Consider the following 13,636-nt stretch of genomic DNA (forward strand, 5'->3'; position numbering starts at 1 on the left):
AGAAAGGAGCATGCCAAATACATAAGTATATTCATGGTATGTATAATACTAACAGCAGAAAACACTTAAACGTTTTATGGGCTTTACACATATTACTTTATGTAATCTTTAAAACCACCCAAGATGTAGGTTTCATTATTATGAACACTTCAGTAATGTGGAAACTGAGGCACACAAAGTCTAAGAAATGTACCCAAAGCCACAAACTGGGAAGTGGGGAGCCAGGACATCATCCCCAGAAACCTTGCGTGGAGTCTCTGCTTTATTTTTTTATTTTTTTAAGATTTATTTATTTATTTATTTGACAGACAGAAATCAGAAGTAGGCAGAGAGGCAGGCAGAGAGAGAGGAGGAAGCAGTCTCCCCGCTGAGCAGAGAGTCTGATGCGGGGCTCGATCCCAGGACCCTGGGATCATGACCTGAGCCGAAGGCAGAGGCTTTAACCCACTGAGCCACCCAGGTGCCCCGAGTCTCTGCTTTAAATCCCAGCATTATTACACTACATTTTTGTTTCATAATACAAAGTACAAAAAGTAATTTCAAAAAAGATTGAGAAACCATTTTAACCACAACCCTTTTAAATTCACCAAACTACTCAACAAATCTGCTAATAGAGAAATAACACAGAAGGTCGGAATCATTTTATGTTATATGACGCTCAGGCTAAAAAGAGAAGAAAGACTCAAGAATAATAGGATTAAAATAGGAATAATAGGATTAACACTTAGTTATTCCCAAACTACACAGTCAAGCTCCTGAGCAACTGACAGCTGCCAAGATACAGGTTAGGATGTACCCCTTCCATCAGTGCCCCTGAACAAGAGGGCTGAAAACAAATTCAAAACACCCTGTTTAAAGTTTCTTTTCACTGTTTCTTTTTAAAACAATTTTTTTTATTATTTTTAAGTAATCTCTATATCCAGTGTGGGGCCCACACCCACAATCCAAAGATCAAGAGTCTCGTGCTCCACCGACTATTTATGGAACAGATGCAAAGGGGGGGGGAAATATATATATATGTATATATATGGGATAAAGGAAGTACTGACAGAATGGCTCCATTGAAGACGAGAGAAAAATATTTACTGCTAAAACTATACATTTATGTTATAAAAGAATACACAAATGTAGAGCGGGACCAAGTACTGATCTATTTAGATCTTGCAAACTCTCATGGGAGCCATCTGAGACACCTTCCTTTTGGCACACCCAGGAGTACTGTAAAAATGGCTGCACAGTTCTATCTTAGACTCACATGCTCAGAATCTTAAAAAGTTCAAAACTCAGGGCATAAAAATCTACAACTCCCACTCTGCTTGCCATGATGTTCTATGAACTGCAAACTCCCTTGAGTTTACACACTAAGCAGTGGCCTCTGGGGCTCTGTCTCAAGTAAGATCACATGTCGGTGTCCTTAGCAGGGGGGCGGGTTAGAGCTGTTTTTGAAGTCAACGAGGCCTGATGCAAGCACAGTAAAAAGGCAAGTAAATCAGCTTGATTTAGATCAGCTGCACAGTCTACATCTACAGAACTTTCTTGGTCTAATGTTTAACTCAGCTTCATGGAGATCTGCACTCATGACGTGATGATCACGGTCAAGGACTAGTGGGGGAGGGAAGAGAGAGAACGGAAAATGGGAACAGCTGTCTTCTTGGGCTCTTCCAATGGCTCAGTTTCCCCAGGTAAAGGATATGAAAGGGATTTGGTGATCGAAATAATGAGAGAACCACCCACATAGAAATAAGGTCTGCACTAAACTCTGATAGAAATGGAAGGGCTAAGGCAAGGATGCCTGCCCACCTTTATCCCAAAATAACCCTAGTTATTGCTGACCTTCCTACAGAATATCGTGTACCACAGAAAAATGTAATGTTCACTAAGCACATATGGAGTCACAGGACTATATTCTAAAATCCTGACTGACTCATCATAATCTAACAGAGAGAAGAACACCAGCAGGAAAGAAGATGCCTAAGTCCCAGAGAAAAGGTGGGGAACTGATCCTAACACAGCCCCCTGTCACCTGGAAATGACAAAGAAAATAGCCAGACTGATGACCCTGGAGAGAGAAATTCATGGTTCTGATCAGATTTAAGGAGTTTCTCTCTTTAGCCCAATGAAAATTATATCTAGAAGTCATTTCAATGTACATTTTAAGAAAACCGTCATCGCTAAGAATTGATGGTACAGAAGTTTCTGTTCGTCATTCACTGAGAGTCTGAACAAATACCAGAATCACTGAGTGCAGTCAAACAAGTGGATTTCCTCAAATGCTTATACAAACCATGAGCAGCATTTGATTTTCCTCTCCGGCCAGCGATGCCAACAGACAGACCTTGGAGTCTTTAACAGAACAGGTCTCGTTCTCTAGAAATAGACCAGAAAGACTTTCCTGACCCCGAAAGGTCCTCTGATCTCCCAAACCATAAAGACCTCTAGTCTTCTCATTCCCAAAAGGAATCTAAACCTTAGTATCCCTACAGTGTTTTTCCCAAGGTCCCTAAACCCACAAAGCCTTCTGTTTGAAGTTGATCCTCCTTCCTAGCAAGCACAAGGACATATCCTCATATTAAAAAAAAAAAAACTTCATTATATCCTTGACAGTAGCAATTCTTTATTCCCTTGTGGATGTGTGTCTTTCAACACTCTTGGGTATCTTCCTTTATGTCAAATGCAGCTAATTTTCCTCCTCCAAAAGCTATATGGCAGAAATTTCCTACTTAGCATTAACTATCAATTAGCAAAGCATGGAGCATATCTATATATTAATGCACCAGAGGGCACAGTAGATGTACAACTATGGGTACACAGACATTTAGGCCAATGTACATAGTTGTGCAGCTTATAGAAAATGAATAGTTTAGACAATTAACATATAGCTATACTTACAATAATGTATAGATACATATAAATTTAAAGAAGTGCTTTTATATGCCCATACAGATATTATACACACATTATATTTATTTGACAGAGAGAGAGAGATCACAAGTAGGCAGAGAGGCAGGCAGAGAGAAAGGGGAAAGCAGGCTCCCCGCTGAGCAGAGAGCCTGATGCGGGGCTCGATCCCAGGACCCTGAGATCATGACCTGAGCCAAAGGCAGCAGCTTAACCCTCTGAGCCACCCAGGCGCCCCATATACACATTATAGTTTTAAAAACTTACCTTCACTCTAACTTTCACACCCATAAGATTTCTCACAGTATTAGTAAATACATTAGGCTCCTTTCTATGATTGGAAACACGTCCAAGAATATCTCTTCCTCTCTAGTAAATGCCTTGGGTTATGCTCTGATTCTCTTTTTCACCGAGAAAGATCAGGTCCCTCCCTCGAAGCATGTTAGAACATTAGCATCAAAGACGGAAGCGACTGTGTCAAAGAAATCAACGATTAATTCTACGTGCAAACAGCCCGGGCTTCACTTTGCAAAATACTCTAGGAATCTGTATTTCACTTAAATCACTTGAAACTCCAGAAGGTCCATGCAGGAGCTTTAACCCACTGAGCCACCCAGGTGCCCCTCCATGCATGAGCTTTAAATTGTGCAAAGCACCTCTTGCACAGGCCAGTCTGGTTCTAGTGTGTGGCATCTTTGATCAGCTGAGAACACCATTTCACAGCACAGGATGCCATACACAGGGGCAGGCTTAGAATGATATATTCACATGGATGTGCAGGTAGAGTCTGAAAAGACACAATCAGAATGTTAACAGTGATTATCCCGCGGTGGATGTTTAGGTAACTTTTTCTACTTATCTGCTTCTTCCACTTCTCCCCGTAAGAACATCCCTGCTATGGTCTGTGTAATAAGCCTGCTGAATGAAAAAAGAAATCTACTCGTGATTTCACGAACGCCAACATATACCATGAATCCACTTGTAAAACATGTATATCAAGGAGGAGATCTACCAAAATCTATCATGAATCAGATAAACAAACAAACACATAGTATATCCTCGAGGCTCTGTCACTGAAAAGCATCGTGGCCACCTGGACCTGTATTAAGACCAAGGGCAGGTAGTGAAGATGGAATAAGGCAAGCTTTACACAGAAGACAACATAGTACGAGTCTGTGGGCACCATCTCTAGCACCTGGCCTGGTCTGGGTATGGACTCATTCAGAAGCACACATTCCACAATCCACATGTCAAGATAACAAAAGGAGTAACGTGATGTTCTGCGTGAAATCTCTCATTCCCATGCAGAGCCTTGCGTGGGGCACTGAATTGTCTCTTGCACTTCCTTACATCCTGAATCAATCAACGACTCTCCTAGAAACCAGAGCAGAAGAAAATGGACCTGTCCCAAAAGGCTCCATAGAACTCAAGAGTCTAAAACGCCTAGACTCAGGTGTGTTCCCCTATGGCCCTTGTCCCTCTCTCTTTATACATACAGTATGTGAAACGCCGAGGTGACGAGTGAAAAGCTAGGCTATTAGGAGGATAATATCTATCCCTGGACCAGAATCTCAAGGAAAACCTTGCATAACAGGACCCAAATCTCTCTCCTACTGCGGGGACATGAGGTGCTAACAGTGTATAATAACACTTTATCCTTACTCAGAATAAAATTTCATCAGTCCCTCAGCAAGATGATCTTATTACAGACTTACTGTGTGAACACACTGAATACAATCACTTATCCCGTGTGAAACCGCCACACACCCCGCAGAGACGTTTGCAACAGCACAGAGCAGAGGGACATAGGCGGACGGCACCCCAACCCCCCCGAGAAAGTGCCGTGCTCAGCTTTCAGTGCCTGTGTATTCTTGGACTGCAGCTGGTCATCTGAGAAAAGCCTCTCCACACCTATCCAGCAGCCCTGCTCCAGGAGCGCTGCTCCAGGCTGGGCGAGCCCCCACACTTACAGCCATAAATGCCTTAGCACTGAGAAAGACTGCTGAGGATGTGGTACTCCAGGTGTGGCTTTATCTGTCACTGCACCGGGTCAGCTACTTAGGCCTAGTCTTCTCCACTGGCTTGAAGCTTTGGTCACACCATCGTGGGTAACACATCACATTATTCTTCCTTATAAAAACAAATAAACTCGAATGAGGATTCTGAGCCAGTTCACCCCTCCAAACACCTCTGCCTTCCCCTCGGCTTGCAGGGATGCACTGTCCATCCCACCCCACCGAAAGCTTCCTGTACTTCCAAGTAAGGACCGGCCGGACGCCACTCTTGGTCCCTTGGCTTGCCCAGCTTCCTGGCCTCCGCAGATCCCCAAGGATCCCAGGCTGCTGGTCACCACTGAGTCACCAGGAGCCCAGCACTGCAGTACCTCGCACTAACCCGCCATCAGCTACTACCCGAGTCAAAGCACTGCGCTCTGCACTTCCCACCCCACGGCAAAGCTCGGCCGTCCTGGGAGGCTGGACCAAAAGGAGGAAAAAAAAAAATGTTTTCGTACTTATAATGGCTCCCCTCCGAACTAGTGCATCTGAAATTTACACAGTTCTAGAGAACAAGGTGCTGGATACATTAGTTCCTAGCCGACTCTGCTCATGCCAGCCGGTTTCTAAAATAACTGGTGATTCGGAAATATCTCCCATTCACGTAAGTTGCAATACAGTGCCCGAGTGAAAATCGATGGTCGCAAATAAAAGTTACAATTCAATAAGGCATCACACGTTTCGTCACTGAGTGTGGAGGGAAGGGGTAGGAGAATCAACCAGGCCTCCTGAAGAGCCCCACTGGGGAAGCTGGTTTACTGAACTCCTATAGTTGCATTTTCCATTCTTTCACCCCACTCACAAGTGTGGACCTTCTCGATTGGAGCCACCAGGGTTTCAAACTACAGTCCCTTGCAATCAGCTGGCCGTGTGATAATTTACGAGCACGCCGGGCAACATGCAGAGAGACTTTGCAGAACAGAGTTAGAGTCAGAGCTAACACACAGACGGGAAGGAAAAATGGAATGCGTTATCAGAACAGAGGATTTCTACCTTTCATAGAGAGCGCACTGTTTGATACATACGTCTGCACTGACGTGGACCCTAGGGTTTTGTTGTTGTTGTTGTTGTTGTTGTTATAGTCTGTTTATTGAGTGTTTAGCCAGGGAATCTTATATAACACATTCCTGCTTCAAATGTAGCAGCGTGTAGGGCACTGCACTCCTAAAATTCAGACTCCCCACAGCAGGTCCCATCAGCCACCCCAAATCATTTTACCTTGCAAGGTTTCTCTATGATTGATGACAAATCAGGAACTACCACTAGCACATAGTGAGAACAAGACTAAGTCATCAGCTGGACCCTGTATTCCAAAGCTAACATTCTTGGTGGTATGATTTTAGGGATCTCAGAGAACCATTTTCATCCCGATTTTAATAGATTACATGAGCCTGACCTACGGAGGGAAAAGAGTCCAGTTTTCTCAGCCAAAAGACACGTGAGCCTACTTCAGTCTTCCAGGGTAGAGTAGAGAAACGCTGGCCTCTCTCTGCCTCTGCACTGGGCTGTTAGATGACCACAACCTTTGCATCTGATTTCCTTAACAAAGAAGCAGAGGATCTGCTCCACTCTTTGGCCAGAAAGCACATAATAGAGCTACAGCTGAGCAACTTCCATTCATGTTGGCTCCATCAACAATGTGTATTATATAATGAATGAGCCTTTTCTCTGAACCCTTCTACTGGAAAACACAGACACTTTCCGCAGAGTTTAAGCTGGTCTACAAGGAGCAGTTACCCCTTGTGAGATCAAACGTGGACTGAGTAAGGTATAGATCCCAAACAGCTTACACTCTTAGATGCCCTGGCTAGCACCCTGATTTCCTTCTTGCTTGACAAGAAATTATATAATAAAACATAATTTTCAGTTCACTCTGAACTATACAGAGAACATTCACACAGCAGCCAGCAAGCCCCCGAATGATGTTGGCTTTCAGCTCCATGTTCCCTGCGTTGCCTAAGAAATGGGGTTGGGGGGTGGGGGTTAGTGGGAGGAGGAAGAGGAGGGGAGAGGGAATGAGCTATCTCTGAAAATACTTACAGCCTCCGAGTCTTCAATTCCATGCAGGTACAAATTGTCATACATGGAGGTCTGATAATCCAGAGCACCTCTTTCAAGGCAAAAATAAAATTGCTACAGAAGCCACAGCTACAGCTAAAAGATAGAAAAGGCCTGTTGGAAGAACCGCGCTTGCCTTATCAATTCCTGGGGATTTACTAGGCAAGAGGCTATTCATTCACATCACACAGGCTGAGGTTATCCCCAGAGGCAGTCCAGCCCTGGCATTTTATCTGCCTTCCCAACACAGAGCATAAAAAAGCAAAACCCTTCCTCAGCCACAGACTGGTGACTGAGCTAGGAAAGCCGCCTGTGATTGGCTCGCCTTCCCTGCTTCAGTCAGCTGAAGAGTGTTCCCTCGGAGAGTGGAGGGCGCCTCAGAGCATCCTACCCAGCGAGCGCTGCTTCCTGTCTCGCCTGCACTGTGTGGTTCTGCAATCCACACTTACCAGGATCTGACAGGCTGCCTGGAAGGTCTGGAAAGGCAGACTCTCCAACACATTAAACACAACTGCTCACCCTTCTTAATTAAATTCACAATGGGTGGGGGGGAGGGCGGGGGGCAAAGGAGAAATCTTATTTTCAGGGAATATTGTACAAAGACAGGCAAACAGGTACGAACTTCCATCCAGCATCTGTGCTTAACAGAGGCAACTGAAGTCAAACGGGCAATAAGTCATTTAAAATTAAAAAAAAAAAAAAAAAAAAAAAAGAAACCCACCAAGGTAAAGGAAAAATGGATATGATAAACAGATGGTAAGATTTCTTGAGGGAATTTCTACTGTAAAAGTTTTCAGTGTTCTCACTGAAGTCTCTCTGCCCCCACCAGCCAGAAAAGACCTCTGTGACCCAATTAGTGAAGTTTGAAAAAGAAGCCCAAAGCCTCTCTGAGGCTATTTATTTATTTATTTATTTATTTTTAAAAAGATTTTATTTATCTATTTGACAGAGAGAGACAAAAATCACAAGTAGGCAGAGATGCAGGCAGAGAGAGACGGGGAAGCAGGCTCCCGGATGAGCAGGAGCCCGATGCGGGGCTCGATCCCAGGACCCTGAGAGCATGACCCAAGCTGAAGGCAGAGGCTTAAGCCACTGAGCCACCCAGGCACCCCCAAGGCTTTTATTTAGATGCAAAATATTTATTGTCTTTTTAGTTTGACATTTTGAATCTGTGACAGCTAGTGTTTTCACTTAAAGCCTTCATCCCCTTTCCAATACTTAGACCTTTAATGTTCCTAAAACAGCACTGATCATTTCCCAAAACCCAAGCAAAAAAAGTCCACTCCCTCCCTCTGCTCCCCCCACACTATGACTCAGTTTGACTTAGGACCGGCCCCCCACTGGAGCGTACCTCAATACTGCTTTCTGGTCAACCAGTAAGGTTCTGCAGCTTTGAAACAGGGGAGCTCACGCTGCGAGAAGCCAGCTAGATTTGGAAAAAAGAAGTTGGTGATGGGCAAAGAACGTCATCTAGAGAAGCTGCATGACTCACTGAGGTAAGCAATGACCCGGAAACTCAGGGGCTCTGAATCTCAGTATCCGCTTCACCATTCATGGCTGGATGATGCTGAACCAGTCACCACTTCTACGGGCTTTAGTTTCCTCACCTGCCAAACTGGGGTAGAAATAACTCCGAGAAAAAACTTTGAAATCCAAAGTGCGCCATAAACACTTATCAATGACAACCCTGCCTTGTCAGGTGGGAGGCACCGGCTGCAGTTCACGGGAGCGCAGCCCCGGAGTAACCGGCTGCCATGGACCTAGGAAATGGGGCCTGTCCTTCTAGCTCGTACCTCTGAAAAGCATAGGAAGGAAGAAACCGGAGTCACATAAAAGCAACAGAAGAGCTACAACTGCTGGGCAGAGCACAATTCTCCCAGGTCTGCACGGACCCCATGATGTCTTTCAATCCCAGCTGCACATCTTGCAAACGGAACCAATACTTAGTCACTTTGAAATATAAAAGATAGCAAAGGGACTCATCCATCTTTCAGAAGCCCAAAATGGTAGGATTCATATAGGAGGTCATCTGTGCCTACCCAGAGGGAGGACAGCAAAGAAGGATGGGGGCAACTGGCAGGATTCCAGAGAAAGAAACCCAGCATCCGCACTCCTTGCTGACACATGTGTGTCCTGGAGCTAGTCGCTTGCCAGGCTGACCCTCAGCTCTCCCCTCCATAAAGCAAGAGGGCTGTGTCAAAGGATCTGGAGCCTCAAATTCTTGTATCAAATTCTGTTATTATAATTAACTATAGCCATATGATACTTTAGCCAGAATCTCTAGAAAATTGAGGCAAGAGGGTCTTTTCTCTCCTTAAGATTTTCTAGATCTTTTCCTTATTTTACCACATCAGTTGACAGTGTGGATATTTCCTGAATATCTTTAAAGAGGCAACTAAATTAGGGGCAAGACCAGAGGCAGACCACTTCTATAATTCACCCAGATGAGAGAAATTGCTCCCTACCGGGAAACCTGGACATGGCTCTGTTCCTCTCCTCCATTTCTTGGCCATGGGGTGCTCCTGGCAGCTGATGCGAGGGTCCAAAGAAAGCTTATAAGGAGCAGAGCCTCATTCAGGGTTAGACTAATACCTGCAGTTAGCAAGTGAGACAACAGGAGGGAGGCACTGGACGAAACAGAGCATCCTACAGTCACTCCCTGCAACCCTAAATCCAACCCCTGCAGGACTAAGAACAGATGTCAGACAGTTGCAGGCTGGCTTGGTCTGCCGCCCAGGACACTAAAAAAAATGCTGGACTCAGAACCAAAAACTATTAGAGTTGTGGGAAACTCAGAGGTCACCTGATCCAGGCCTCATTTTAACACCCAGAATGGATAAATTACTGCACTGAAAGCCGTAATTTTTTATACTGGAGTGTTCCTTCCCCCTCCCTTCTTTCTTTCTTTCTTTTTTTTTTTTCAAGATTTTATGGGGGGCGCATGAGTGGTACAGTAAATTCAGCGTCTGCCTTTGGCCTGGGTCATGATCCAGGGCCTTGGGATCAAGTCTGCATTGGCCTCCCTGCTCAGAGGGGAGCCTGCTTCTCCCTCTCCCCCCTACTCATGCTCTCTCTCACTATCCCTGTCATTATCTTGGTCTCTTTCAAATAAATAAATAAAATTGAAAGAAAGAAAGAGAGAGAGGAAGGAAGGAAAGAAGGAAGAAAGGAAGGAAGGGAGGGAGGGAGGGAGGAAAGAAGGGAGGGAGTGAAGATTGATTGATTTTGTTGGGCAACTGGGCAGCTCAGCCAGTTGAGCATCCAACCCTTGGTTTCAGCTCAGGTCTTATCTCAGAGTTGTGAGATTGAGCCCCATGTTGTGCAAGCCCCACACTCAGTGCGGTGTCTGCTTGTCCCTCTCCCTTTGCTCCTCCTACCCCTGCTCATGCGTGTGAGCAATCTCTATCTCTCTCAAATAAATAAATAAAATCTTTTCTTAAAAAAATTTTATTTTTATTTTTAAGTAATGTCTACACTCAATGTGGGGCTCAATTCTACAACCCCGAGATCAGGAGCCACAAGCTCTACCAACTGAGACAGCCAGGTGCCCTTCCCCATTCCCTTCTTGATGTCCTCCCCACTCCCTTCTTGATGGGGTTTTCAAGAAAAGGGAGGAGGAGAAGCAGTGGGCATGATCCCAGGAGGAATTTGGTGAAAACAGAAGGTCACTTTGATGGGAAACCCCTATCTCTTCCTACTTTCTTTCTAAAAACGGTCTCATCACAAGTCATTTGGTCACCCATAAAATGACAAGAGAAAAGTCAGTGCTAGACTCGGAGTCGGCCCCTAGGATTTAGATCCACACAGAATAAGTGTTGCAACTGCAAGTCACTTAAAGGCTTCAACCCAGTCCTCAGGCTAATCCCAGAGTTCTGAGGAACCCTGTGGAAAGATTCATTTAGGCACTCTGAGGAGTTTCTAGAAAAATGAACTCCTAACTGTAAGGGAATTTGGAACTGACCATCTCTGTCCAAGATTCTCTGAACTGAGAATCTGTAAAGCTGAGAAGTAGTGGGAGGTCCCTGGGAGCCTCCTGGGCTGTTTCAGCTCCTCCCAAGTCCCTAACTTTTGATAAAAGGGCCTTGCGATTCCAGCAGGTCTAATTCTGGGGCTAAATTTCAATTCTCACTGCAGAAAGGGGTGAAAACTAGCTGAGGGACTGGCATCCCCTTGGTTTTGACTTCAAGAATCTCCAGTTAAGTGACTGGTGGAGCAGATGAAAGAGAAGCCACCCCACCCCCGGTCTACTTCTCCTACATCAGGCTACAGTGAGAATGAATCTGAGAACCTTGCAGCTCATCTCCGTGTTGTTGCTTCCATTAACACACCTACCTTTCCTACTGAGGAGCTTCCAAAACTGCAGAGCCCCAAAAAAGGCTGTCTCCATTTTGAGGCCATTCTGTTGAATGTGCACCCCACCCAATTCCATTCAAGTCCCCTCTTGATACCATCAACAGTTTCAAGTCAAAAGACCTTATGAAAAAGCATTGCCTGTATAATTCTGTTTTGTGAAGTCCCCATGATTCTTGGTATGGAGGTAGTTCTTACAACTTGACAAATGTCTCAACAGTGGACAAAATGTTACTGTCCTCAAAAAATTAGGAAAGCTCTCTTCGGTATCTCAGGGGAAGAGTTTGGTTTTTTTGTTCGTTTCAAACTTAGGGACACGGAATTCCTTTTCCTTACCTGGGCTGGTCTTTGTGGTCCAACAAACCCATGGAATTGGCGGTGGAACACAAAGGACAAGCATTTCTCCTTTCTACTTGTTTGGGAAGGGAGGGGAAGAGGGAGAGAAAAGCCAAGAGCTAGTGCAGATTAGCTTGGAGTTCTAGACAGCCATGATCAAGACAGTTGACATAGATTTGGAAGCAAAAGGGAATTTGCTCTCGGGTTTTCTATCCAGATTTCTCCAGAATTTAACTCTTCTAAGCCAGTTTAGTTATACGTTCTACAGCAGGACTCTAAGAGGTCAGGGAAAAGACAAAGGAACAGTGTCTAGATTCTCACTGGCTCTATGGGCTAGAGCACAAGCTCAAGGCCTTTATGTGCCAATTGAGCCTTGGGGTTGTTCGCTTTTTTTGTTTAACTTTTACTAAGTGAACACAGTGTGCTGGATGATTTTCTCCCTCTTCTGCTCTGCAAGTATAAATCCATTCCTTCGCCTCTAGAATGTGCTGCAGTGCAAACGAGCATTAACATCATAACCCCTCTTTCCTCCCTGATGTGCTGCAGACAGGTGGTACCCACAGAACAAACGAATGAAAACGAAACAAAATAAAACAAAACACTACAATCAATCTCCCTGTTAGGAGTTTTCGGAGTGAATTGAGACTTTATGACCTAGGGAGACAGACCCTGGAGTCTCTCTGAGTCTCGTCTTTAACATGGAGATAATAATAGTTCAGAACTTAATGAGGTAATATATGAAGGGCACATGGAAAGTGCCTGGCACTTTGGCACGTGACAAGGCAGAAAGAATTGGCCTTTTTTTTGAGAAGTAGTATGGAGTCAAGGCCATCTACCTCACCTAGCTCCGAGGCCCCCCCAGCCACACTGCCATTTGTGTGAACAGTATTCCCAAGCAGAGTGTTGGACGAATGCTTTGGAACAGGGCGGCTAGGATCAGGGACTCCTAAGCCAGGCTGCCCATGTGTCCCTGCCATGCCACTTCCCAGCTGGATAACACTCAGCAAGCTCATTGCCTATCTGTGCCTCTACTTCCCCATGTATTAAATGAGGGTTCTCCTAAGGTCATCACACAGATTAGGAGCCTTGATAGAAGACAGTGCTCAGACAGTGGCCGGGGCACACTCAGTGCCCCATGAGCATTAGCTGCTTCTTGAAGCCCTGGCCTACAGCCCTGGTGCTCTTTGCCTCTGGGGTGGGATTCCTCACACCTGCCCCGGATGCGGGCCTGGCCCTCTCTATCCCCACCTGGGTCCCCGGTTTCAGCCAGCAGAGCTGAAATCAGCATCCTGCCTCCTGTTGCCCTACTTAACTTCATGCCAGCCTCCTCCCGGCTGCCTACCAGCTTCATCTGGTCAGGCTGCCTTCTCCTTATGCTGAAGCTGGCACGCACACCCAGGCCTCGTCGGCCTGAAAACACCTCGACCCTTCGGCCGCCACGCTGAACTCCCCATTTTCCCCATGAGCCCCAGCCCACGAGATACCCACCTCCTGGACACAAAGCACTCTCACACTGGCCTTCCCAATGGCCTGGCCTCTTGCCAGACTAGAATTCTCACCTCCATCCCCCCCACCAGCCACTCTTGGACTGCCTCAGCCTGTCACCGACCACTGCGAGAGAAGGTCTCCATGAAAATCCTGTACTGCGTGCCACTACTGGTTCTTACTAAGGAGGCAAAACCAGCATGAGAAAGACACACAGAGAGAGGCAGGGATAAAAAGTCAGAGACAGAAAACCCAAGAGACACTCAAAGTAAGAATGAATATAAGACTAGCTCCCTTCCTCCCTGCCATTCTTGATGGCTCCAGGAAAAAGTAATACTTCATAATTCATAAAAGAGTGTAAGTAAGGTAGAAAATTCCCCTGGCCTATTCAACTCGACAGAAAGTGACGGATCCTTCCCTGTGATTGGCATATTACTCAGATGTCTCTCACCTCC

At 45.5% G+C, this 13,636-nt stretch overlaps 1 protein-coding gene across 3 annotated transcripts in view; it reads right to left on the reverse strand.

Annotated features, from left to right (window-relative positions):
* LOC111141476 (calcium voltage-gated channel auxiliary subunit beta 4) overlaps window positions 1-13,636 on the reverse strand; it is a 241,283-nt gene that overhangs the window by 122,976 nt on the left and 104,671 nt on the right. Inside the window, exon 1 of one of the 3 annotated variants that reach the window (XM_022494076.1) lies at window positions 6,993-7,078. The exons of the other annotated variants lie outside the window; for them this stretch is intronic. Within the exon in view, the coding sequence (XP_022349784.1) occupies window positions 6,993-7,037 (45 nt within the window). The 5' untranslated portion in view covers window positions 7,038-7,078. Of the gene's footprint in view, window positions 1-6,992; window positions 7,079-13,636 lie in introns of those variants that run through there. 3 annotated transcript variants of the gene reach the window in all.

The sequence above is a fragment of the Enhydra lutris genome, unplaced genomic scaffold, assembly GCF_002288905.1.
Source record: "Enhydra lutris kenyoni isolate GAN:26980312 unplaced genomic scaffold, ASM228890v2 scaffoldscaffold1, whole genome shotgun sequence".
Lineage (NCBI taxonomy): Eukaryota > Metazoa > Chordata > Mammalia > Carnivora > Mustelidae > Enhydra > Enhydra lutris.